The 27,381-nt window shown below is 51.6% G+C and overlaps 1 protein-coding gene across 14 annotated transcripts; it reads left to right on the plus strand.

Moving 5' to 3' along the window:
* Positions 1-250: 250 nt before the first annotated feature.
* On the plus strand, positions 251-27,381 carry RBM10 (RNA binding motif protein 10). Of its 14 annotated transcripts, none has more exons than XM_070606398.1 (24): positions 251-515; positions 2,604-2,745; positions 12,191-12,374; positions 13,869-14,099; positions 15,983-16,052; positions 17,864-17,937; positions 19,338-19,424; positions 21,545-21,605; positions 21,745-21,921; positions 22,296-22,456; positions 22,628-22,725; positions 22,812-22,899; positions 23,510-23,696; positions 23,804-23,946; positions 24,058-24,175; positions 24,261-24,352; positions 24,451-24,615; positions 25,582-25,731; positions 25,826-25,891; positions 25,974-26,162; positions 26,255-26,329; positions 26,623-26,729; positions 26,806-26,935; positions 27,040-27,381. In XM_070606398.1, exons 1-24 carry the CDS (start codon positions 251-253, stop codon positions 27,163-27,165), a joined length of 3,186 nt encoding a protein of 1,061 aa, XP_070462499.1. In that variant the 3' UTR covers positions 27,166-27,381. The 14 variants fall into 14 exon arrangements, with proteins under 14 accessions (XP_070462499.1, XP_070462501.1, XP_070462500.1 ...); XM_070606400.1 differs by having other exon boundaries at positions 23,582-23,696; XM_070606399.1 differs by having other exon boundaries at positions 22,296-22,453.

Below are 27,381 nucleotides of genomic sequence, written 5' to 3' on the forward strand. Positions count from 1 at the left end.
CAGATTTCCCTTGCCCACTGGGGAAAGGGGCGGAGCTTCCGCTTGTCTTTCATCTTCGAAGGAAGCCAAGCTTCTAAAAAGCGGGCCTCGCTGGATTGGCCAATAGCTGCTCCCTTTCTCGACTTGCGGGCGTTCGCACGGGGAGTGGAGAGGTGGCAGACGCTTGCCAATCAGAGCAGGCGAGGGCTGGCCGACAGGGGACGGCGACCAATAGACGAGGCCGGCCAGAGCGCGCTCCCTTAGTAGGTGGATGGTGGTCGGAGCGCCGGCTCCCTTCTTGTCGCCGCCATTTTGTGCTGGGGATCGCGGCCGGCGGGGAGTAGGCGGCAGTGGGTTTCCCGGGGAGGGTAGCGCTCTTGGCGCTTCTCCCCTCCCCGCTCCTTTGCCCTCCTGCCTCCAGCCTTGGACTTGGCTGTTGCCCGGAGCAGCTCCGGCTGAGCTGGGAGAGTTGGAGGAGGTGGCAGCGGGCCGAGGTGATGTCTGGGAGCCCTCCCTTGACAGCCCGGGCCGAGAAGGTGAGCGTCGACGCTGGTCGTGGGGGCGGAGGTAAGGGGCCGGGGGCGGCGGAGTGTCGAGGAGGTGCGAGGGCAAACTGCGGGCCCAGGCCTGGGCTACGCGCGGAACCGAGGGATGCGTGCACTGTCTGAGCCCGGGAGGGGGTGTCTTTTTTTCCCCCCTTTTGAGAGCAGAAGCGCGTGCGCGATCGGGACACAGGAAGGGTGCACGCGGGTTGGGGGAAGGGAGGGACGGATGAGAGTGGGCTACTGTGGCTTACTGTGTCTGCGACATCGAACTTTATCCGTGGGGAAGCGGGTGTCTGCGACTTTGCTGTTTATCCATAGGGGAGGGGGTGTGCTGTCTGCTTTGTGTGACTTTGGTACTTATCTACCCGTGGGAAAGTGTTTTGCGGCTCTGGTCCTTATTCTCGGTGGGAGGGAGAGGGAGAACGTCGGTATGACTCTAGTCTTTATCCTTGGCGCGTGTCTATAACTCTGGTCCTTATCCATAGGGAGGAGTCCTTAACCATAGGGAGTCTTTTGGCGACTGGCCCTAACCCATTTACTGGGTGGAGAGGGAGTGCAAGGAATGTGTATTTGACTTACTGCCTCTTCTTTTTGGCAGTTCGTATCTGTGACTGACGCTCATCCCTTGAAAGGGGGTCTCAGTGTGTGATTTTGGCCCGGATTTATTGTGGGTTCCTGTCTGTGATTTGGGGACGTAGTTATTTCGGCCTCGTGTCTGTGACTTTGGTTCCTATCTGTTGTGGATACCAGTGTGTGACACTGGCCGCTTTGCCAGAGTCTACTGAAGGGTTTGTATCTGGCTTTTCTCCGCTGGGGTTGTGATTCTAACTCTCTCCATCCGGGAGCAGGTAACTCTGGTTCCCTGTGGCTTGAAGATGAGGAAAAAATTTGTGTGTGTATACTGTACATGAAGGAAAGGCGTGGTGGCAATCTAGTGTTGGGCAGGTGCTGTTACGGCCCGGCTGTGCCTGATTCTTTTTCAGAGGGTGGGGCCTGAAGATTCTGGGATACTTCGAGATGACCCCTGGCCGGATCACATGGTTCTTGAGACTTCCTAGTTCTCACAGCAGCCCTGAGGGCTGGGTGAGGTGACTGTCCTTCCATCCCAGCAGAATAGCACAGTGGTTTGGGACAGCTTCCGCAAGGACTCCTTTTTGCCTCTGAATAACTTGAGCTTAGAGCTCTGCGGGGAGAGCCGTCTTGGGACCTGGCTGCACCTAAGAGACAGGGCTCAGGGCTGAGCCAGTTGCCTTGTGAGGGTCAAAGCTGTGTTGGCCAGGAGCCCAGGGAGGCGGCAGCTGTCTCGTTGCCACATTAGCCCCTTCACCGCCTAAGCCTTTTGTGGTCTCCTGTCATCTTTTTTTTTTTAAGATTTTTATTTTTCCTTTTTCTCCCCAAAGCCCACTGGTACATAGTTGTATATATTAGTTGTGGGTCCTTCTAGTTGTGGCATGTGGGACGCTGCCTCAGCATGGCCTGATGAGCGGTGCCATGTCCGCGCCCAGGATCCAAACCAGAGAAACACTGGGCCGCCGAAGCGGAGCGCTCAAACTTAACCACTCGGCCACGGGGCTGGCCCCTCTCCTGCCGTCTTGTAGGGGACAGCCAGCATCTTGTTGGGAGGATGAAATGGCACCTGAGGGCCCATCGAAGGAGCCTGGTGGGTGCCTGAGACTCCCGTCGTGAAGTCTTGCCTCCATGCCTAACATGCCTGATCTCAGACAAGTCATTTAGCACCGAGAGTGCCCCTGGGCAGGTAGCTTGGGGCTTGAACTTGTCTACCAGTCTCAGATGGCAAAGCCGTGGTCGCCGAATGGGTGGCACCATGAGGTCTGTTCCCTGTCTGCTGAAGGCCTTGCTATTTCTAGGCCACTGAGCTCTGGCCTCACGTTTGTGGGGAAAGGAAGGAGCAGGCCAAGTAGGGGCTGCCTTCCTGCTCTGGTCCACAGGAGCACGAGGAGTTGGAAAGCAACATCCCTGAGCTAAGGGACAGCAGAGAGGCTTGACAATGAGGGTTTCTCAAGGAGGCCCTCTCTGCCCCGACTGCCTTGACCCCTTTCTTTCTTCCGTTCTCCCTAGAGTCCTTGCAGGAGACATCACCCAGGCTGGCAGATCATGGTGGCAGCAGCGGGGGCGGCTGGGAAGTGAAACGGAGCCAGCGGCTGAGGAGGGGTCCCAGCAGTCCCCGCAGGCCCTATCAGGACATGGAGTATGAAAGACGGTGAGTTACCCACTCCCATCACCACCAAGCAGCCTCAGCTTGTCCCCATGTGAGAATCGATCCAGGAGGGTGCTAGGAGGGAGTTTCCAGGCAGAGGTAACAACGCAGCAGATGACTGATTTCTTTTCAGCAGGCATTTGTTTGGCGTCTCTTGTGAACCAGGACCTGTGCTAGGCTCTGGGAGTGCAGTAGGCAATGAGACAGATAAGACTGCAGCCTTGTTACTCAGGGTCTCACAAGGGAGACTACACAGTTTCCAGGTGATTACAAAACAGCTTGACTGGTGGCATGCTCGGTTGTGAGGATGGGAAAGGATCAAGAGAAAGGAAGGAATGGAGGCTAATACCCAGGTTTCCAGTTTGGGTGACCCAAATAGGTGGGTGGTGCCATTCACCAAGGTGTGGACAGCCACTGCAGAAGGACAGGCAGAGGTGGAGGGCAGATGGGTGGTGGGTTGCAAGCGCCTGTGGATCCTCAGGGGAGAGGTGTGGGCTGTAGTTTTGGTTTGAGGGGTAGATGAGAGTGGTGCCTTCAGAGTCAGGAATTTGTCCCAGACAAACGTGGGGCAAGCCGGGTCAGACAGCAGGAGACTTCAGGGATGGGGTGGGCTGAAGTTGGCACGATACTTCTCTCGGAAGGGACGCTCTCGTACAGTTAGTTTTAAACTCGGGTATGAACAAGAAACAGTTGGGACACTTGGTAAAATACAGAGATCCTGAGCCATACCCTTACCACCATCCTACTGGATCACCCCGGTTGATTCCAATGCAGTTGATCTATTGCTGATGTTTTAAGATTGCAAAGGAAGGCAGACCTAACTCGCCCAGAAAGCCTCTATTGAAAGTCAGTAGATTTACAAAAAGGGATGAAATAATTTTTTTACTGTCTTACAAAGGGTTTCTTCTACTGCCACCCCTTTTAAAAAATAGAGAATTATAGTATTTTGTTTTCTGAAAAGTGAGCCCAAATTTGAGATGTGGCCATCATCTAGTGTTATTCAGTCTTGACTTTCTTGAAAAACGTCTTTTGAAAGGCATTCAGTTTTGGGTGGTATTCACTGGAGGTGCTCTGTGGCAGTTTCTGAGTTTGAGTAGGTGACATACTTGCTTCAGGCTTTATTTAGCAAATAAAGCTACTGGCTTTCTTTTGGCTTTTAAAGGACCTCAAGTGCAGAAATTTGACTTAACCTTACTTTTCCAGTTCAAGGTAGGTGTCTGTCATAGGTCGGTACAAGGCCTTCTCTTGCCATATTTATTTTTTCCTTTTTATTCCCAATTCCCATAGCTGTAGGCAGCTGCTCTGTCATGTTTGAAATGTATCCTTCTAAAATATGTAGTGTTGTTTTGAGTGTCTGTGTCTTCAGTTTACACAAATGGCAGAGTGCTATAGTCTTCATTCTGTTTCCTAAACTTTGTATTACTCAGCGCTGCATTTTTAAGATCTGTCTATATTGCCGTGTGTATATTAGTGCTTTGCTTCTAATTGGCCCCAAAGACACCGTGGGGTGTGCCTACTGCCTTTTACTTAATGATTCCCCCACGGTTGGATACCTGTTCTTAATTTTGATGTGCTAAAATTCATCACTTTTTTGTCTTATGATCTGTGCTTTCAGAATCTTCTCCATTCCTACCTCTGGATCACAAAGATTGTTTTCACTCTATAGTTTTACCTTTTGCATTGAGGTCTTTAAATCCATCTAGAGTCTGCTTTTGAATATGGTGTAAGGTGGGTTCTGGTTTTATTTTCCTCCATATAGTAGGCAGTTTTCCCAGTACCACCTCCTAAATAGTCCATTCTTTCTTTGTTGACTTGTGGTACCTCATCTCATTTCAAGTTCCCTCTTGTACATGAATCTGTCTTGAGTGATCTGATTTGTTTCCTTGGTCCGTTTGCTCATTCTTATGCCAGAATCTTACTGTTTTTATTATTGTGGCTTTATAGAGTGTCTTAATAGCGCCCACTTTCCTCTTATTTTTCAAAGTCAGTTTAGCCATTTGTGGAGCTTCATATAAAAAGTGTATCAAGTCCCTCAAAAACATTCCAGAGTTTTGATTGAGAGTGCATTGAATTTATATATTAATTTGGGGAGAATTGTCATCTTTGTAAGTAACCATCTCATTCAAGACCTCTAAACTAACTAACTTAAATTTCATTTGAGAGACATAAAAATCTGAATAACTGAAAATACAGGTCTTGCATATTGTTCATTAAAGTAATTCCTAAGTATTTCAGTAGTTTTCATTGACAGCTTATTTTCTTTAATGTCAGTGATGCTGGGTGCACAAATTTAAGATTCATTTTGGCAGGTTGTAGCAGAAAATCCAAAGAATAGTAGCTGAAACAATATAGTTTATTTTCTTTCCCATAAAGGACATCTGCAGATAGGTAGTCAGTCCAGGCCTGATAGGCAGCCCCGTCTGCTTAGCCATCAAGTATGACGTGTGCTGTAGGCTTTTAGAATGTAGCCTTTAATAAATCAAGGAAATTCTCTGATCTTAGTTTGCTAAGATTGCTCAGAAATGAGTATTGAACTTCATAATTACATGCATTTTTCCTCCTTTTATCCACTAATTTCATAAATTGCATTAAATTACATCCTTGGCATTCTTAAGATATACCCTCCTCGATCATGGTATGTATGTGTATAACGTATTTTGAAAAAATTTCAGATTTACAGAAAAGTTACAAGTACAATGAACTCCCATATATTCTCTACCAAGAGCCACTAATTGTAAATATTTTGCCACATTTGCTTTATCTACCTACGTGCGTGCCCCTCCTTCCCTCAGTCCCCCTCCCCTCCCTTCCTCCCTCCTCCTCCCCGCTCCTTCCACCTCTCCCTTTCCTTCTCCCTGTGTCCTTTCCTCTCCCCCTTCCTCTCCCCCTTCCTCTCCCCCTTCTTCCCCTCCCCCTGCCCCTTCCCCCTCTGTATACATAACATTTTTTGTGTGTGAATCATTTGAGTTAGTGGCAGACATGACCCTTAAGTACTATAGCATGTGTGTCCTAAGAACAAGGACTTTCTCTTCCATAACCGTGGTACACTTACTAATATCAGGAAATTTAACATTGATACAATACTTTTGTCTTATATAAAATCCATATTCAGATGTCATCAGTTATCCCAATAATGTCCTTTATAGCTATTTTTCTGTAATCCAGGATCCAATCCAAGATCGTGTGTTGCATTGAGCTATTTTGTATTTTTAGTCTCCTTTAGTCTAGAACAGTTATTCGGTCTTTCTGTGTCTTTTATGACCTTGATATGTTTTAAGAGTACAGGTCAGTTGCTTTGTAGGTGTTTCTCAATTGGGGTTTCTCTAATGTTTACTCATGAATTTTTGGCTGAAAATTTATTTTAGTAATGTTATATATATTTTTAAAACACGTTGATTAGATGATTAGATATTGTATTATTTAGGATATTTGCATCTGTGTTCATTAGTGAGGTGGCCCTCTTAGTGTCCTTTTCTAGTATTTATCTGGCATTGAATCAAGGTAGCCTCATGACATGAATTGGGCAGCTTTTGGTGTTTCTCTCTTTATTGGAGAAAGTTGGATAGGAGTGATCTGTCCCTTGGAAGCTCGGTAAAACTCACCTTTAAAAGGGCCTGGGTTTTTTATTATCACTTTGTCTACTGCTTCTGCCAATTTTGGCATTTTATGTTTTCCAGAAATCTCATTTTGTGGAGGTCCTCATATATGATACTTCTGTCCAGCTTCCTAGAAATGTATTATAAACGGGGTCTGCCTTTGGAAAGTGTTTAGTCAAAGTGCTCTGTGGCCACTGGACCTGAATCATTCCCTCCTGAGTTTAGACAGCAAGAGTTCCATAGCCAAATGTATTTGGTTTAGATGTGAATGTCAGAGTTCAGGATTTCATTGGACCATTGATTCAAACCTGTTCAGTTCTTAAATTCGGATGACTAGAGTTCAAATAGTGAGGGATACCTATAGTAAATAAACATGAAAAAACTTGTTTGTATCATAAACCTTAAAAATACTCATACCACTCATACCAGCCACTTCTTGTCAAGGCATTTATCATAAAGAAACAGGTTGGGTTCCAAGCTGAGCTCACGAGGACAGGGACTTCATTTTGTTCACAGCGGTGTCCCCAGCACCTAGAATGATGCCCGACACATAGCAAATGTTACATTAATATTTGCTGAATGAAGAAATGAATGAACAAACAACTATGAAACATTGGAAACCAACCCAAATGTCTGGAAACATTTATTTTCCCCATTAATTATCTTTTAGCTTTATGGTGTTTTTCCAATATTTTATTATGAAGTTTCAAGCATATAGCAAAGTTAAAAGAATTTTATAGTAAACACCTCTGTACTGTACCCATCCACTGAATTCTGCCGTTAACATTTTAGCATACTTACTTTATCACATTTATTTATTTATGGGCTTTTTTTACACTTTAGATATTTTAAAATTTTTATGAAGCCAGATTTATCAGGGGTTTTTTTTGTAATGACTTCTGGGTTTTGTCTTGCTTAGAAAGACCTTCCCCATTTTTGAGGTGATTGATTTTTTTTCTTATGTTTTCTTTCTGATATTTTTATGGTTTCTATTCAGAGATTTAAATTTTTGATCCATCTAGAGTTTACTTGGTGTAAGAAGTGAGGTCAGTAAACAACTTTATTCTCTTAAAGATCAACAAACTTTTTCTGTAAAGGATAGTAAATATTTTTGGCATTGCAGATCATATGGTCTCTGTCACAACTGCTCAGCTGAAAGCAGCCACAGACAATATGGAAATGAATGGGTATAGCTGTGTTAAAGAAAACTTTATTTAGGTGACTAGATTTGGCCCACTGGCTGTAGATTACTGATCCCTGGGCTAGACAGTTATCATCACTAGTATTTATAACTAATCCATTTTCCCCCATTCATTTGAAATGCAACCTTTGGCTTATTCTAAATTTCCCCATGTGTTTGTGTGTACTATGGACTCTATTTGGTTTACTGATCTTTCCATTCGTGTTTTGATTGTTCCACCTTTATAATATGTTTTAATATTCAGTAGGGCTCCTCCCCCCCTCCCATTAGTCTTTTCTTTTTAATAGAATTTTCCTGATTCTTCTAGGTCATTTCTTGTCCTTTGCTGTTATAAACAGTGCTGCATTGAATAATGTCTTGTTTGTATGCAAGTATATCAGTACATTAAATTCCCAGGAGAAGAATGGGGGTCAGAGGATATATAGGTTTTTCGTTTTGCCAGCTCTTGCCAGATTTCCCTGCAGAGGGCTTGTTCCATGGTCACTCCTACCAGCAATGTGAGAGTGACTATTTCCCATACAGCCTTGCCAACAGTTTATCAAACATTTGCACTTTTGCAGATATGTTGAGTTAAAAATGTTCTATCCCAAATCTTCCTTATAGAGGAATTCAAAATAACATACGTAGATACTCCCCACTCCAGGAGGTACAGCTTTGTTCCCTTCCTCTTGAGTGTGGGCTGGTCTTAGTGACTTGCTTCTAAAGAATAGAATGTAGGGGGCTGGCCCCGTGGCCGAGTGGTTAAGTTCGTGCGCTCCGCTCCAGGCGGCCCAGTGTTTCGTTGGTTCGAATCCTGGGCGCGGACATGGCACTGCTCATCAAACCACGCTGAGGCGGCGTCCCACATGCCACAACTAGAAGGACCCACAACGAAGAATATACAACTGTGTACCGGGAGGACTTTGGGGAGAAAAAGGAAAAAAATAAAATCTTTAAAAAAAAAAAAAGAATAGAATGTAGAAAGGGAAAAGGAGAAACTTTACAGCAGAGAAACCTGGCAGACCCCACCACAACCAGATGATCAAGGTCCACATCACCAGTGATGTCACATTGATATCATGTGTCCCCTGATACAATGCAATCAGAAGGGCAGCTCACCTCTATTGTATTCTTCTCCCAAGAAAACGATAACCTCAACTCTAATCACAAGAACACATCAGACAGATCCAAGTTGAGGTACATTCTACAAAAGATCTGACCAGTGCTCTTCAAAACTGTCAGGGTCATTAAAAAACAAGGCAAGACAGAAACTTACAGGCCACAGGAGACTAAGGGGAACGTGATGACTACATGCAATGTGGTATCCTGGATTTGATCCTGGAACAAAAAAAGCATAGCAGTGGAAAAACTGGTGAAATCCTAATAAAGTCTATAGTTAACTTCTTAGTTTTGACAAATTTACCATGGTTCTCTTAACGTTAGAGGAAACTGGGTGAAGGGTGTACAAGAATTCTGTTGTTTGAACTTTTCCATAAATCTAAAATTATTAAGGAAGTTTTACTTCATCAAGATTAGAAATTTTTGTACATCAAAGGACACTATTCAAGAGAGTGAAAAGACAACCCCCAGAATGGGAGAACGTGTTTGCAAATCATATATCTGATAAGGGATTAACACCCAGAATCTATAAAGAACTCCTACAACAGCAACAGAAAAACCCAATTCAAAATTGGGCAAAATGCAGGTTCAGATCCCGGGTGTGGACCTATGCACCGCTCATCAAGCCATGCTGCAGCGGCATTCCACATGCAAAATAGAGGAGGATTGGCACGGATATTAGCTCAGGGACAGCCTTCCTCAAGCAAAAAGAGATTGGCGTCTGTTGCCAATCTTCCTCACCAAACAAAATGAAAATGGGCAGAAAACTTGAATAGACATTTCTCTAGAGAAGATATACAAATGGCTAATAAGCACATGAAAAGATGCAAAATAACAAGTGTTGGTGAGGATGTGGAGAAATTGGAACCTTTGTGCTTTGCTGGTAGGAATGTAAAATGGTGTAGCCGCTGTGGAACACAGTTTGGCTGTTCCTCAAAAAATTAGATATACAATTACCATATGATCCAGCAATTCCACTCCTGGATATATACCCAAAAGAATTGAAAGCAGGGACTCAAACAGATACTTATACACTGGTGTTCATAGCAGCGTTATTCACAATACCCAGAACAACCAGTAGGTGGAAACAACCCAGGTGTCCATCAACAGATGAATGGATTACCAAAATATGGTATATACCATACATATGTACATACTCAGCCGTAAAAAGGAATGAAATTCTGATACATTCTTCAACATGAATGAACCTTAAAAACATTATGCTAAATGAAATAAGCCAGACATAAAGGGATAAATATTATATGATTCCACTTATATGAGGTACCTAGAACGGGCGAATTCATAGAGACAGAAAGTAGAATAGAGGTTGCAGGGGCAGGGAGGAGTTATTATTTAATGAGTATGGAGTTTCTGTTTGGGAGGATGAAAAGATTTTGGAAATAGATAGTGGTGATGGTTATACAACGTTGTGAATGTATTTTGTGGTGCTGAATTGTACACTTAAACATGGTAAAGGGGCCAGCCCGGTGGCTCAGCCATTAAGTGCACACGTTCCACTTCAGCGGCCCAGAGTTCACCGGTTCAGATCCCGGGTGCAGACATGGCACCGCTTTGCAAGCCATGCTGTGGTAGGCATCCCACATATAAAGTTGAGGAAGATGGGCACAGATGTTAGCTCAGGGCCAGTCTTCCTCAGCAAAAAGAGGAGGATTGGCAGCAGATATTAGCTCAGGGCCAATCTTCCTCAAAAAAAAAAAAAAAAAAGGTTAAAATGGTAAATTTGTTATTTTGCCACAATAAAAATGATTTTAAAAATATACAAAAGTGAATTTTAAATGCTTATTTAAAAGTGGTCTATCCAGTGTAGTTTTCATTTTCATCTTTCATTATGAGTGAGAGAGAACATCTTGTCAAATATAAATCATTTGTATTTCTTTTCTGTGAATTCTCTTCCTCTCCCCATATTTTTTCCCAGTTCATCCTGACTTGGCTTATGGTGGTCTTTGTTTTTTTCAAAGCAGAAGTGTTTTGTTTTTATATAGTCAGATTTAATCATCTTTTCTTCTGTGGCTTCTAGATTTGGGTCATAGTTTTCTCCATTTCAAGATTATCAAGAAATTATCTTGCATTTTCTTCTACTTTGATGGTTTCATTTCTTCCATTTAAATCTTTGACCCATTTCAAATATATCCTGGTTTGTATGTGTGAAGTATAGTCATAAGATCTTGCACATATCTAGTTGTTTAACCTTTTTTTTCCACAATTTTTTTTCCTCCCCAAAGCCCCAGTGCATAGTTGTATATTCTAGTTATAAGTACCTTCTAGTTCTTCTGTGTGAGCCGCCACCACAGCATGGCTACCGGCAGACGAGTGGTTTGGTTCTGTACCCAGGAACCGAACCTGGCCCACTGAAGCAGAGCATGCCAAACTTTCACCAACTAGGGCATCAGGGCTGGCTTGGTATTTAACCTTTTTAATGCGGTTACACTTGGCATCTTCCTGTTTTCTAAACAGTGGGTCTCTGAATACAGGGAGGGTATTTATTTTTGTATATTAATTTTATCCCCAGCACCCTTACTGATTTATTATTTGTAATCATTTTTCAGTTGATTCTCTTAGGCTTTGCAGGCATATTCTCATATCATTTACAAATAATGGTAGTTATACCTTCTGCTTTCCAGCTTTTAACTTGTTTTCTTCCTTCCCTTGTTTAATTGTTTTAGCTAGTATTTTAGAATAACTTAATAATGATTTCAATAATGGACATTCTGGTGTCATTCCTGACCAGCATTGGGATCCTGTTAGAAGTAGTCTACTGTGGTATCTGTTTTTTCTTGTTTTAAGTAACATGTATTGGTTGCTTTTAGAGTACTTTTTGAATTATTATTTTATCAAAAAAATCATTTTTGGTTACCTACTGAGTACTATACACTAAGGTAAGCTTTGGGGATAGGGCAGTGAGCCCTATCCCTCACTCATTCCCCAGAAGTCACCGTCTATTGATTTTTTAAATCATCAAAGAAATGCATGTTAAATCAACTTCGAGATAATTATTTTACAGTTATTGCAACAGGAGTAATTTTAACACAACAGCTGCCAGTGCTAGCAAGGTGACCGTGAAACAGAGGGGCAGGGTGGCACAGTGTGCGATGAAGTGGAGGGAGAGAGGTCGGCAGGGACCTCACCCCACAGGACCCTGGAGACCTTATAGGACCTTGGTGAGCATTTCAGTGTTTCATCTTGAGAATAAGAGGGAGCTGTTGAGGGGAGCAATATGATTGGGCTCGATTGGCTTTGCTTTGTAGAACACTCACTCACATTTGGAGTGTAGAGAATGACTTGGGGAGGCCTGGGTGGAGGTGAGGACACCAGTTAGGACGCCACACTGAGGGCCCGTTAAAGGAAGACAAGCTTGGACTGGAGAGAGGGGGAAGGAAGGAGAGAAGTGGGATCCAGCTCGCCCCGCAGGGTCAGGATCTAGGGATCCCTGTTGGGGAGTGGGGCTGAAGGTCTAGAGGGAGTGAGTGAGAGGGGGTCACTCACCTTTCAGAAAGGACTACCCTCTAATCCCTCCCCATCCTTCTTCCCCCAGAGGTGGTCGTGGAGACAGGACTGGCCGCTATGGAGCCACCGACCGTTCGCAGGATGATGGTGGGGAGAACCGCAGCCGAGACCATGACTACCGGGACATGGACTACCGCTCGTATCCCCGCGAGTACGGCAGCCAGGAGGGCAAGCACGACTATGACGACTCGTCTGAGGAGCAGAGTGCAGAGGTGAGGGCCGGGCCTGGGTGGGCAGGCTCCTGCAGGGCCTCTGTCTGGCTGCAGCACCGTGAGCAGGTACCTCTCAGCTCCCATGCCTTCGGACTGTGCTCCATGGCTTTGCCTCGCCTGGAGGGTCTGTCCCACTCCCCTCTCTGAGGGCTCCTCTCCCCAGTTGGGTCTCCAGACTTCCACATGCTTGACTCTATATTTCGGAGGGCCCCTGGCCACCACCTCTCTCCCTTCTTCCCTGGTGTTCAGTTTGGGTCCATGGTTTACTGCAAGCCCTAGACTGCCTGCTCCCAGACACTTTGGGGCCCTTGAAGAGCCTCTTACATGGGACCCGGCGTCTGGAGTTGGGAGGGCAACTGGGAAACTGGATATCACCAAGCAGAGCAGCTCTAGGAGGCCAGCGGTGAGCATTCCTAGTGGTGGCAGAGCCCCTTGACAGAAGGGAAATACCCCCTTGGGCCTCTTCTTGGAGCTCAGGGGTAGCCAGTTTCATGTTGGGGAGTTAGCCCTAGCCTGAAGGGGGAGGCATGATGCTCACCAGCAGGGACCCTCCATCTGAGGGGAAGAAGCAGCTTTGCCTTGGGGAGCCCCACTTTGAGGGGGCGGTCAGGGCCATGGTCCAAGCAAGCAGATTTCCTATCCCATAGGGTGGGAAACATACTCTTGCAAACCTAGCCCTGGGTGGCTATGCAAAGACCCCTGTGGTGGGCAGCCAAGCTTCCCCAGTGGCAGGTGTGAGCTGTGCCTGGATGTTGGCAGGGCACTAGGTGGGCTCTGGGTGAACCTGTTGAGAAGAATGGGAGTGGAGCACTGAGTTATCTGGCCCCCCTGAGGGTGGAAGGGTGTGGACCCAGGCCCAGCCTGCGTAGTCCTGGAATGATGGGTTGGGCAATCCCCAAGAACCCAACGACCACACTCTGTTAGGAGGGAGCCTAGTGGTGATAGAGGACTGGCCAGGCAGAGGATCAGGGACTGTGGCCCTCACACCTTTGCCAGCCCCTGCTGACTGGCTCTGGCCCAGATCTTAAGCTATTCTTATACCCACAACTTGTTGCAAGGCCCAGGCCCAGGTGATGTGTGGCCTTCTGTGGTACAAGGAACAATTGTGCATGTACTAGCTGACCTGGCGAGGGAGGAGCAGGGACAAACGGAGGGCAGGGTTTAGTGTGCCAACCCCAGACCATCTCTTCCCAAGGAGGTTTAAGCGGTGTCTGGTCACCTGTCTGTAGGAGTTCCTCCTCCACACCAGTACTGCCACTGGCCTTTCCCCACTCCCCAACAAGGCAGCCCCCAAAAGTGTCCCGGGGAGAATTTCAAACCCCAAAAGGGTTGCAGTCCAGGGCCTACCCACCCTGCCTGCCCCGAGCCTTTAGCCGGAGCCCGCCCACCCCTGGCTTTCAGAGCCTGCCTGCCTCAGAGAGCCAGCGGCCAGCCCCTAGGCCCACCCCAGACTGACTGCCCGCCTGGTGTCTCTCATCTCATTCTGTCGGCCAGGATTCCTACGAGGCCTCCCCGGGCTCCGAGACTCAGCGTAGGCGGCGGCGGCGGCACAGGCACAGCCCCACCGGCCCGCCAGGCTTCCCCCGAGACGGCGACTATCGGGACCAGGACTATCGGACCGAGCAAGGGGAGGAGGAGGAGGAGGATGAGGAGGAGGAGGAGGAGGAGAAGGCCAGTAACATCGTCATGCTGAGGATGCTGCCACAGGCAGCCACTGAGGATGACGTACGTGCCCCCCGTGGCCCCGGGCAGGCAGCAGAGCAGGAGGCCAGGCTGGGTCTCCTCCAGGGCCCTCAACTTCTCCCTCACCCCTGACCTCTGTACCTTTCATCCCTTCTCCCCACCGGCTCCTGTACCCCAGCACTGATCCGTCCTCTGGGCAGGCCCCGTCATCTCCTGATCTGGAAGGGAGAAGTGTGGGATAGACTGGCTTGGCCAAGGGGCTGCGGTGGTGGGTGTGGGAGGGAACAGAGCATTCCTCCTGCACATTCCACTGGTCATCCATCCATTCTGCGTATGTTGATTGAGGGCCAGATACTCACTAGGCCCGGTGCCAGGTATTGCTGGTGGCAGAGATGATGCAGGGGCCCTGCAGCCCTGGGAGTAAGGATGGTCCCTGTGGGCTTTTCTGAGTTTTTATTCTCATTCCCCACTGCCTGCCCTCTTTTGTCAGAAGCATCAGATCTCCCTGCTGGCCTGGCCCCAGGGCCTTGAGTTCTTCTCTGACTTCCTTCACTGCTGCTGTCAGCTCCCCACCCTGTTTTCCTTTATGACTTTCCCTTCCATGTTCATCCCTTTTCTCCTGTTTCCTTCTCATACGGACTTCCCTAATGAGCACCAGTGAAACCCCAGAGGGCTGCTAGAATAGTCTTCTCACCAGCCTCCCTGATTCTCCTCCTTCTCCCTGCCCCCCATGAAGTCTCTGCTTAGCAATCCTCTCAAATCTGCTGGCTGCCCATTTTGTCCCAAAGAAAAGCCCACCTGTGTATTTGAGAGCTTCTCAAGTCTGGCCCACTGCCCTGTTCAGGGTTAGTCGGTGGCTGAGTGCTGCTGTTTATTGAGGATTTATCACAGGGTGGGCCACACGCCAGGTCTGATTTAATCCTCACAGCTACCCTGCGGGGAAGGTACTCTTTGTATTTCCACCTGTGGATGAGGAAGCCAGACCCCCAGCAGTGAAGTGGCTTGCCCCAGGTCCCATGGCCAATGAGTGACAGAGAGGAGTTGGGGTCTGAACTTGGGAAGCTGGACCCCAGAACTCAGGTTCTTGCTGTTTCCTGAGCCCTCCCTGGTATTTACAGTCCTGATAAGCTCCTCTGTGCGTCTTTCTTTTCCATCCATGTGTGTGTGCGCACGTGTATGTATGTGAGTGTATTTAATCTTCTTTCTGTTCTTTAACCTGATGAGGAAACTGAGGCCCAGAGGCATTAAGACTGCTGCCCGAGAATGCCTGGCACAGGCTCCCAGTCTTCTGCAAGAGGTGCCACTGGCCTAGAGACCCTGCCTCACCTGGTCCAAATCCCAAATTATCTCTGCAGCTTCCCTCTGGCTTACTTCATCCAGGAAGCTTTCCAAACCCTGTGACCACTCCTTGTCTCCACCCAAAGTTACTGCTCCACTCGGTCTAGGGCACGTGGCTGGGGTTTGACTAGTCCTTCCCAGTTTGATATTTGTGTCATGGGTCTCTTTGGAGCAAGCTGGAGGGCAGAACCTTGGCGAAGGGCCAGAATCACATCCTAGCTTTCCTCACTTTGTGGCCGCACCAAGCGTGTTGTCAGGCCACCCCTGCCCACCGTTCTCGAGCTGCTGGCTCGCTTCCTCTATTGTTCTCTGCCCCTGAGGGTTATCGTGCTGCCATGCTTCACCTTGCCCCATGCCCCTTTCTTCATTTGACTCACTCTGCGAGTCTGGGACGGAAAGCTAAGACTGGGGACTGGGCGTGAGTCTGGGGCTGCGGTCACTCGGGGAAGAGCCCTGAGAGAGGGAGAGGAGATAACGTGTGCACATCACCCATGACCCCTCAAGGTGCTGGAAGCCTCCAGCCAGACTCAGATACCCAGCAGTCCACCTTGTGCTGAGCCCGCCCCAATCTGTATCTCCCCGTACAGATCCGTGGCCAGCTGCAGTCCCACGGCGTCCAAGCACGGGAGGTCCGGCTGATGAGGAACAAATCCTCAGGTGAGCTTTTGTTCCCAGTGCCCTCCCCTTCCACTGGCCAGCCTCAGCCTCCGAGTCTCCCTCCTGCCTCTGCCTTCTCCCTCACCCTCCCTACCCTGCCTTCCTGCCACAGCTGGGAATGGGCAGCTTGGGGGTACCCTCTTTTCTTCTCTCCCCCTCATCCCACTCTCCTCACAGCTCCGGCCAACAGCCTCTTGCACGGGGCTGTCTGGGAGGGGGTGCAGCTCTGAGCAGAGCTGAGTGCTACCCGGGGGCAGGGCCAGGGCCAGGCTCCAGGGAACCTCCTCTTTGGGACTCTGAGTATCTGAGATGGTAACCTCGCCCAGTATATTCCTTTCCCTCTTCTTTCTTCTCCTTCCCCTGGCCCTTGCTCTCCCCCATATTTTTCTGGTAACAGCCTCTGACCAGAAAGGAGGTCTGACATGGCCCCACCCATGTGTCCCAAGAGGGAAGGCAGGGGATGGCTCTTCTCCAAGAGCACATCCCAAGGAGCAGCCAGGATTTCTGGCCTCACTTGTTCCCTCCCTCCCTCTTGTAGGCTGCTTGGAGCTGGCCTGAGGTTAGCAGGGTGGTGGGGGGGAGTTGTCTCTGCAGGACCTCTGGCCCAGGTCCCGAAGGCAGGCACAGTGGGGCCTCACTCTGCCTGGGCTTCTCTCTCCATCTCTCAGTCTCTCTCCTCCCCACACCTCCATCTCTTTCTCTCTCCCTCCCTCCCTCTCTCTCTCTGTCTCTCTCTCTAATTATACCATTCCATTCTCCTGTACATCTTAACAGTTGTTCTTTTGGAGATCAAGCATGCTCCCCGAAGCCCTGCCACGTCTAAGCCCTCCCTGTGTGTGCACCTCCAAAGGAGGAGCTGCTCTCCTACGGCCACAAGCCCTGGATCCCTTTTCCAACCCTAGCCAGGCCTGGGGTCTCTCTTGGTAGCACATAGGTCTTTCTCTGCTTCACCCCAGCCAAACCACACGCTGACAGGATTCTGGTCTTTCTCTCCCCAAGGTGATGTCCCAGGTGCAGCCCCCTCTGTGGCCCTGGGCACTTCTTCCAGGCACCCACTGATTCTTTACTCTGAGGTCTGCCTGGCCAATCCTGGCCCCCGTTCTCCTGCTCATTGGGAGGACCTGGACTGTGGGTGGCTGTAATCTTCCCAGCTTGGCCCTGAGGTGGCTCCCTGGTGAGGCCCACCTCCCCTGCACTGTGGTGAGGCTGAGGTGACATTAGGTCCCTAACTCCTCCTGGTTTCTGATGGGCTGGAGCCCTAGCCTCACCGAGCTGCCTGGCCAAGCTTCTCTTTTGCTCCTTTGATTAAACACATGTTACAGGGCCCCTCCTGGGCGCCCCTGGCCTTGTACTTGGCCCTGCCCTTCGGTTATTTATTCTGGCCTATGTGGAGCCAGCAGTCTGCCCATCTGCCCTCCTTCCTTCTCTGGAGACAGGCTTCTACTTGTACCCTTTCCCTCCCAGCTCCTTCTCTCCGTCTCTGTCACCACAGGCTGGCCAGGCAGGTTTGCCTGAGCCCCATCTCTCTCTCTTCCCAGCTGGTGCGTGTGTATCTCCACCCCCTCCCCCCAGCCCACCTCTCTCCAGCTGTTTTCCTCCCTCCCCCTTCCCTCTTTCCTGCCATCTACCTTGCCTCCCACCCCCTGGTCTTTCTCTCTCTGATTGCTTCTCTCTCTCCCTTTCTTCCTTTCTCCTCTCTCCCCTTCCCTCTCTGCCCCTGGTCCTCTCCCCTCGGGTCCCGCCCCCGGGAACGCCGTGTGTCCAAAGCTGTTGACTAACCCACTGCGTCTGTATCTGAATGCTGTCTCCAGGTCAGAGCCGGGGCTTCGCCTTCGTCGAGTTTAGTCACTTGCAGGACGCTACACGATGGATGGAAGCCAATCAGGTTGCTTTGCCGCACTTGAACCCCCCCCCAAACAAATACTACTTTGTAATCGAGCGCTCCCCATCGCCTGATTCTTATGGACACAGTTCCCTGCCCTGTGGCCCTGTGTCCCACCCCCCCCCCGCCCCCTTTTTCTCCCCCTTCCTGATCCTCACTATCTCCTCTTCCCATCTCTCGCTACCCACTGGGCTTCCCATCAAGAATCCACACTCACCACTGGCCCCTCCCACCGCCAGGCACTAGCTCTGCCCCTCCACCTCTCCCGGCTGAGCTTTTAGAGAAAGGCTGCCAGGGGGGTCTTTCCACCAAGGTTCCCACTCCCTGGGGGACTGCCCTGCTCTGGGGTTAGGCAGAGCCAGGACTTCATTCTCCTCTCAGGCACCACTGGAAATCCAGCCACCGGGAAACTTAGCTGTTGGCACACTAACTAGCAAGTCCCGTTTTGCCAGCTCTCTCCCCGCATGTGAGTTTGGCCCTTTGATTTCCACATGAGAGGCCAGCACTGCTCTGTTGATCTAAAGTACCAGTCAAATGTGATAGTTTCGTTCACTGGGACTCACTTCAGTTGCCCCACCCCTCCCACTGCACCTACCCCCACAGGAGTCACTGCTAGCCCCTGCTCTCCTAGGGGCAGGCCTGCCTTCTCAGCAAGGAGCTGTGCCCTTGGGAAGGGAAGGGAGCCTGCTCCCCCAACCTGGCACAGGCTCCCAACCCAGCAGCTTTGGGACCTTCAGAGACCCAAGGATCTGCTCTGTTGGCCCACCCAGAGCCCAGCTCACTGGTGTGGAACACTGAAGGAAAGCCTCGGGAGGAAGGGGCGGATGTGGTGGAACGGGCTCAGCAGGGGCGGCCCTGGGGCCATCTCTGCCAGTCCGTAGGCTAGTGCCTGGGCCCAGGACCCAGCCAGCCACAGGAAGACAGCCTCACAGCAGGAACTTCCATCTTTTAAATATGGCTCTTTCTTTTTCCCCTTCTCCAGCACTAGCGCGTGTGTGCGCTTTCTCTCTCTTTCTCTCCCCTCCTCACCCTCCCCTCCCCGTCCCCCATCATCCCAAGTGTAGCCTGTGTAGTCCTGGCCCTGGGTGTGGCCTGGCAGTGTCAGGGCCGAATGGGGGGTTTTCCCCACTGTCCGGCAAGCGTTGGTCAGCCGAGCACTGTGTGCCTGGTGGCGTGTGTTCATGTGTGCGTGCCAGGAAAGGCAGCAAACAGCTGCGCCCAAGGGCTGTGGCGCTTTCCCTCCCTCCTTCCCTTCCTTCTTCCCTCGTCCGTTCTCCGACCTCCCTCCGTTCCCTGTCCCTCATCCATCCAGCTGAAGGGCTCGCTCACTCTCTTCTCCTGTGCTGAAACGGTGCGTGGGGCACTGCTGCCTGGGCCTCACTGTGCTCTGCTTTTTCCCGCAGCATTCCCTCAACATCCTGGGCCAGAAGGTGTCCATGCACTACAGCGACCCCAAGCCCAAGATCAATGAGGACTGGCTGTGTAATAAGGTACAGGGGTGGTGGGCAGTGGTTGCCATGGATAGAGACAGCAGCAGCAGTGGTGGCAACGTCTCTGTCTCCCTGGAGTCTCTGAGGTGGCATGGGCATTGAGGAGTGGCTCAGCTCAGGTAGCCACTGTTCCTTGCCACGCCCCCACCACCAGTGTGGACTGAGCTTTCACTCAGCACCAGGCTCTGCCCTCATGAAGCACAATCTTGCCTGAAGTCCCAGTAGACTTTCAACAAATACTTATGTAAATGACTGACTGGTGACAGTGTAGACATAACGTGGTGTGTGAAATGTAGACTTCAGAGCTAAACTGGCTGAAATTAGTCTCTTCCAGATCTGCCTTGATTTTGACCAGGGGACTTAACCTCTCTTTGCCCCACTTTCCCCATCTCCAAAGTGTGAACAGTAATGCCACCTCTCCCCACAGGTGGTTGGGAGGATTAAAATGTGGCGACGAGAGGGTAACCCTTGAGACAACACCTGGCCCAAAGTTAGCACCATTTAATGTCAGCTGTTATCCTGAAGGAAAGTGCAGGACAACCTGAGAGCCTGTGTCAGGTGACCCAACCTTGAAGGCCACTCTGACAAAGCCATGTCCACCTGAGGCTGAGGGTACAAGCTATAGGGTTTGCAGTCATATTCTGTAAGAGGAAGCTGAGGTTCAGAGAGGTGAAACCATAGGTTGGCCTTGAGCTGTGACCTGCTCCTAATCACAGTGGTCATGGCTGCCACCATGGGTTCAGGTCTCCCCTGGGGCCAGCCTCACAAGCAGCCCCGAGGCAGCCTTGTGACTCCATAGCTCCACCTGCCACAGCTGGCTGGCAGTCCTGAGACCTAAGAGGAGGACTGAGAGCTTGTGGAGGCCCCAACCCTCTTCCCAAGAAGGACGCTGCCTAGTAAGGGGCATGGTGCCTGTTTGTTAAAAATAACAATAATGTCAGAAGGCGGGTGTAGAACATCTCTGGGAAGATAGGGACAAAGTGACAGTGGAACTCTATCCCTCCTATGTTTTCAGATGCTCCTTGAAACCAAGGAATTCTCTTCTTTCCCCTCCCTTATCCCCCACGTCTTCTTGCTCACCAGGTCCTATCACTTCCATCACAGAAGTACCCTCCCTTCCCATTCCCACTGCCCAGGCCAGTCTTTCTCCCTCCCTCTCACCTGTAACATTCCTCAAAACCACCTCTGACCACGTCCCTCCTTCTCCACTTAAAACCCCCACAACTCTGAGCTTAAGCATGACGATCCTCCATAATCTAGCATCACCTTCCCTCTCCAGCCTCGGCCTTTGCCTTTCTCCTCATCCTCCTATTCCAGCTAGGAAAATCTCTTGTTCCCTCTGCTAGCAATCGCTTCCCAGCATAAGCAAACCAAACCAAACTTCTGGGCCTCCCAGATCAAACATCCCTGCTGACTGTCCCCACGCGAGTGAGCCGCATCCCTCTTGGTCTGTTCCTCTCCCTGAGCCCCCGTTGGTGCCTGTCCCCACAGACTAACCTGTCCTCTGGGCTGCATCTGCTACCTGCTGTTAGGCTGTGAGGCCAGAGGCCACATCCTAGGCGTGCGGGGCAGAGCTGGCACAGGAGCAGTGCTCAGTACCTGACCGTGGGACAGAGATAGAAATGTGGTGGCAGCTGGGGTCTCTGGAGGCTGGACTATCCGAGGCAAATTTCTCAAGAGCGGCAGGATCTGACCCAGTCCTCAAGATAAAGGAGGGGTGGGAGTCTGGCAAGAGAGGGGCTACTGGCTTTTAGGGGTGGAAATGTTGAAGATTTCTGAACAAGGAAGCAAGTTTTGGGAAGAGGAACCTACTAAAAAGACGTGATTGGGGGGCAGTCCTCGGAGTTAGTACTTCAGAGGAGGCGGCAGTTGTAACAGGTGAGGGAGTTGTTGATTCCTGAGTTGAGGGGGTGGCACTGAGGACAAATTTGAGACTGTGTAAAGGAAAGATTCACAGGACGGAGAATGACAGCCAGAGCCCTAGAGCCCCTTACCACCCCTGACCCTGGAACCTTCCTTCCCGGGGTGTTTCGGGGTTCCCTGGGGGATCTCTGGATCCAAGTTTGGAGGGCGCACTGGAAAGCCCCACCCCCTCTGATGGCCTGGCCTGTGCCTCACAGTGTGGTGTCCAGAACTTCAAACGCCGCGAGAAGTGCTTCAAATGTGGTGTGCCCAAGTCAGGTGAGGCCCTACTACCCCCCTCTCCTTGGGACATTGATCACTATGGGGAGAAGGGTCAGGGGCCAGTGCTCTGGGAGGAGGGTGACCAGCCTTGGAGCCTCCCCTTTTGTCACCAGCCTATCTTTGCCACCCCTGACAGAGGCAGAGCAGAAGCTGCCCCTGGGTGCAAGGCTGGATCAGCAGACGCTGCCACTGGGTGGACGGGAGCTAAGCCAGGGCCTGCTTCCCCTGCCACAGCCCTACCAGGCCCAGGGAGTGCTGGCCTCCCAAGCCCTGTCACAGGGCTCGGAGCCAAGTTCAGAGAACGCCAATGACAGTGAGTCACTTGTTCCTTCCTCCTTCGTCCCTGCCCTAGGGTGTCTGGGCTGGTCTCTCCGAGGCCAGAGAGTTGGTGATGATCAGGACCTAGTCCTTCCAGGGGTCTCCACCTGGTGGGGGGACAAACGTAATACAAGGAGAGTAGGGGAGGAGCATTGCCCCACTCGACTTTGGGGGTGTATTGGGAAGGTTCTCGGCAGGTGAGCAACCAAGCTGGGACTTGGACTGGCAAGCAGAGTTTATCCAGGAGGAAGAGGCAAGAGGAAGCAGCAGGTGCAAAGATGTGGAGGCCAGAGGAGAGGGAGCAATGGGGGACCACCAGAGGGTAGGGCTGGAGCAGAATATCTCCTAATGCTGGGCCCCTTCCTGCAGCCATCATTTTGCGCAACCTGAACCCCCACAGCACCATGGACTCCATCCTGGGGGCCCTGGCACCCTACGCGGTGCTGTCCTCCTCTAATGTGCGCGTCATCAAGGACAAGCAGACCCAACTGAACCGTGGCTTCGCCTTCATCCAGCTCTCCACCATCGTGGTGAGGGCGGCACAGGGGGGGGCCGGGCAGCCAGGGTCCCGGCCCCCAGGGTGGGGAGGAGGGACTCTGACTCTAGCTCCCCTCCGCGGCCCCAAGCCTGGAAATGGGGCAATGGAGCCGGGGGCCTCCCCGGGCCTGACCCTTCTGCCCCTGCCTCCCCTCCTCCCCCAGGAGGCAGCCCAGCTTCTGCAGATCCTGCAGGCTCTGCACCCGCCGCTCACCATCGACGGCAAGACCATCAACGTTGAGTTTGCCAAGGGTTCTAAGAGGTCAGGGCCCCACCTGTGTCCCTTCCCAGCTTGCCCCCCAGCTTGGGGCCTCCCATCTCACTCCCAGTCTCTGACATCCTCCCCAGGGACATGGCCTCCAACGAAGGCAGTCGCATCAATGCTGCCTCTGTGGCCAGCACTGCCATTGCCGCGGCCCAGTGGGCCATCTCACAGGTACTCAAAGACTCCCCATTACCCCAGCATCCCGATACCTGGGCTGCCTCGACCCTCCTGCGCCCGCTCTGCCAACAGGAGGGCCGGCTTGCAGTTTTGGCTCTCTGTGGAACCAAACCCTCTCTCACTGGCTACTGTAGGCTTTGAGGGCCTCGCTGCAGCTCCCTTCCCACTTACCTCCTCCCAGGCTTTCATTTTCAATACTGTTGTGACTGCTTTTCTCTTCTGTTTTGTAATTATTTTGTCATCCTGAATTATTACAACTTCTTTAATAGAAAGGAATTTGTAAATAGCTGAAAGAAAATTGGGAGTTGAGAATAAAGGAGGGGAGGATGATATCTTCTTGGTCTGACGCCCAGCACACGTACCACACAGCACACACACCGTCAGCCCTTGGAGCATTTGGGCGAGCGTCTTGGTTCCCGGTCTTGTTTTTGCTGCTGCCCTGCTATGCTGTGGGTGGCTCTCGTGTTTCACTTGTCTGAGGGCTGCATGCTTTCTGTCAGCAGACAGACACTAGCATCACCTGTGGACAGATGCTTCTTAGCGCAGGGTCTTCTCCCCCCACACTCCCTCCTCTGCTAATGAGTCCCTCCCACCTGCCCCTTAGGCCTCCCAGGGTGGGGAGGGTGCCTGGGCCACCCCCGAGGAGCCACCGGTCGACTACAGCTACTACCAACAGGATGAGGGCTATGGCAGCACCCAGGGCACAGAGTCCTCCCTCTATGCCCATGGCTACCTCAAGGGCGCCAAGGGCCCCGGTATTACTGGAACCAAAGGGGACCCAGCTGGAACAGGTGAGCCCCAGCATCTTTCCCTGAGTCCATTGTGGGGGCCGGCAGGCATAGGGTCCTGGGCTTTGCCATTCACAGGCTTTCTCCTCCCTCCCTGTCTCTCGTTACAGGTCCTGAGGCCTCCCTGGAGCCTGGGGCAGACTCTGTGTCACTGCAGGCTTTCTCCCGTGCTCAGCCTGGTGCCGCTCCTGGCATCTACCAGCAGTCAGCAGCCGAGGCAAGTGGCAGCCAGGGTGCTGCTGCCAACAGCCAGGTAAGGGAGCTCAAGGGGGATCCTGGGGGGGACAGGTGGAGGGATCCTAGGGGGGCACAGGGAGCAGTGACAGACACTGAGCCCTGTTCCCCTGTTTGGCCCTGTGACCAGTCATACACCATCATGTCACCCGCTGTGCTCAAATCTGAGCTCCAGAGCCCCACCCATCCCAGCTCTGCTCTGCCACCGGCCACCAGCCCCACTGCCCAGGAGTCCTACAGCCAGTACCGTGAGTAGCCACAGCCTGTGGGTGGGGGTTGGGGAGTTCCTTAACAAAGCAGAGATGAGTGTGACCCCCTCTTCTCACCCCTCAGCTGTTCCTGATGTCTCCACCTACCAGTACGATGAGACATCCGGCTACTACTATGACCCCCAGACCGGTCTCTACTATGACCCCAACTCCCAGGTGATAGGGCGGCCCAGGGAATGGGGAGAGAGGGGGGTCCAGCAGTTCCTCTTTTCGAGGTCTTCCCTCATGCCCCCTCCTTCCTACCCCTCCCCCAGTATTACTACAACGCTCAGAGCCAGCAATACCTGTATTGGGATGGGGAAAGACGAACCTATGTTCCTGCCCTGGAGCAGTCAGCCGATGGGCATAAGGAGACGGGGGCACCCTCGAAGGAGGGCAAAGAGAAGAAGGAGAAGCACAAGACCAAGACAGCCCAACAGGTGAAGACTGGAGTCCAGCAGTCACTGGCAGGCTGTTCAGTGTCTCGCAATGAATGCATTTCTGTCATCTGTTATCCTCCACTGCTAAGGGAGGGGGGTTGCAGGGATGAATACGTAGGCAGTAATTGTGCTCAAGAGAGACCAGGCTCCTGGTCCAGCTCTGCCCTTTGCTGCATGACTTTGAGCCAGGGCAGTCTCCTCAGTATGTGGCAAGGCTACCCACCTCCCTGAGGTGGCCAGTGCCATCCAAGGTGAGCCCTGTCAGCTTTCCTGTCCCCTAGTGGGAACCTTCACGCTGCTGGTGGGAGTATGGGCTGGTACAGACATGCCTGAAGCCAGGCTAGCCCTGTGTGTGGAAGCGAACAGGCATGCATACTCCTTTGGGCCCTGAACCCCACTCATGTGCGTCTGTGTCTATATGTGTGTATGTCCCAGAGAACTGCTTACAGGCCCCTCGGGGGGCAGCAGGAAAACAGCTATCGCAGTGTTTAAGAGCAGTGGGCAGTTGGAGGGAACCTCAGTGTCTGTCTGTGGAGGAAGAGTTTTTGACAGTCTGGGTGTAGCACTTAGAAACAAGAACTAAGTGTTCCCTTGGCAACCTGGTAAATTCTAAAAATGGTCTTGTGCCTGGGGGGAAAGCAGAATATGGAATGTGGTGTAGTATCAGGCATGTAAATTAAAATTATGCACAGAGAAAGCCATCATGTGCATTTTAGAATGATGAAGTGAAAATACACAGCGAACATAATAGTGTGAGTGCGTGTCAGCAGGATGGGGGCAAAGCCAGAAGGGGGCTTGATGAGGAGCACTGATGACAGAGAAATGGGAACTGTCACTGCTGCCTCTCACCCTTTGCTTGAGGCTGCAGGGCACGGAGGGGCAGGCTGCTTCAGGGGCAGTGGATGGAGTTGGTGGCCCCAGCAGTTGGAGGGTTCCTGAGAACCTCACCCCAACCCTGGCCCCTAGATTGCCAAGGACATGGAACGCTGGGCCCGCAGCCTCAACAAGCAAAAAGAAAACTTCAAAAACAGCTTCCAGCCCATCAGCTCCCTGCGAGACGATGAAAGGCGAGAGTCCGCCACCGCAGATGCCGGCTACGCCATCCTGGAGAAGAAGGTGTGTTGTGGCCACCCATCCACACCCCCCCAATTCTTGTCATCCCTCCAGTCCCTCCGTGGAGTCCCTGAATTTCTCTGTCTTTCCACCCCAGGGAGCACTAGCTGAGAGACAGCACACCAGCATGGACCTCCCGAAACTGGCCAGTGATGACCGCCCAGTGAGTGCCCAGGGCAGAAAAGGGGGCAGGGGGCTGTGATCTAGCCAAGCCTTACCTCCCGCACTCACCATCATTTCTACAGAGCCCACCCCGGGGCCTGGTGGCAGCCTACAGTGGGGAGAGCGACAGTGAGGAGGAGCAGGAACGTGGGGGTCCTGAGCGAGAGGAGAAGCTCACTGACTGGCAGAAGCTGGCCTGTCTGCTCTGCCGGCGCCAGTTCCCCAGCAAGGAGGCACTCATCCGGCACCAGCAGCTCTCCGGGCTTCACAAGGTGACTGAGGGAGGCTTGGCAGGGAACCCTGGCCCACCGCAGCCCAGCCCAGCCAGCCAGGCACTTCACTCCTCGTCCTGTCCCCCTTGCAGCAAAACCTTGAGATTCACCGGCGAGCCCACCTGTCAGAAAACGAGCTGGAAGCACTTGAGAAGAATGACATGGAGGTGAGGTGTGACCCACTCCCGGGCTCCCATCCCTTGTGTCTCTTGCCAAGTCCCTGTCCCCTCAGGCAGCTGGCACTCAAGTTTCTCAGCTGGGTACAACCTGGCTGCCATCAGCCATCTCACGTCCTGTTCTTGCAAGGTTTCTTCCCACTTCCCCTACACTGACTACTTGCGCCCATGATGGACCTCAGATTGTTAGCCAGATCCAGCTCCCCATAGGGCCCCCTCCCCTGTGCCCATGTTTCCTGTAAATAGTAACCAGCTCCCCCATTCTCACACACACAAACTTTCAGCAAATGAAGTACCGGGACCGTGCAGCTGAACGCAGAGAGAAGTATGGCATCCCTGAGCCGCCAGAGCCCAAGAGGAGGAAGTATGGTGGCATGTCTGCGGCCTCCGTGTGAGTTCCCAGGGCCAGGTGAGGGGGCCCAGGGCTGGCAGGCTGGTCACTCATGCTGTACCACTGCCCCCTGCAGGGACTTTGAGCAGCCCACACGGGATGGGCTGGGCAGTGACAACATTGGCAGTCGCATGCTCCAGGCCATGGGCTGGAAAGAGGGCAGCGGCCTGGGCCGCAAGAAGCAGGGCATTGTGACACCCATTGAAGTGAGTCTCCCATGATCCCTTCCCCATTCTCCAGTCCTCCCCACTTAGCCCTGCCTCGCCCCCATCACCTGGCTTACCTGACAGAGCCTGCCTCCGTTATACAGGCCCAGACACGGGTGCGGGGCTCTGGCTTGGGTGCCCGAGGGAGCTCCTATGGGGTCACCTCCACTGAGTCCTACAAGGAGACACTGCACAAGACAATGGTGACCCGCTTCAACGAGGCCCAGTGAGCAGCTGCGAGAGCTACTTCTATATATGTGGGGTGTCCAGCCCGGGACTGGGGAGGATGAAGTGTTGGGTGATCTGAGCGGAGCCCTGCACCTGTCTACCAGCCCAGTCCCCAGCCAGAGAAGCCCTGACCAAGTCAGACTTTGAGTTGGTGACTTTAGTTGGAGAACTGGGCTGGGATCATGTTCTTCTTTTTGTAATAAAAGCTCAAAAGCCCA

The sequence above is a fragment of the Equus przewalskii genome, chromosome X (genome assembly GCF_037783145.1).
Source record: "Equus przewalskii isolate Varuska chromosome X, EquPr2, whole genome shotgun sequence".
Classification (NCBI taxonomy): Eukaryota; Metazoa; Chordata; class Mammalia; order Perissodactyla; family Equidae; genus Equus; species Equus przewalskii.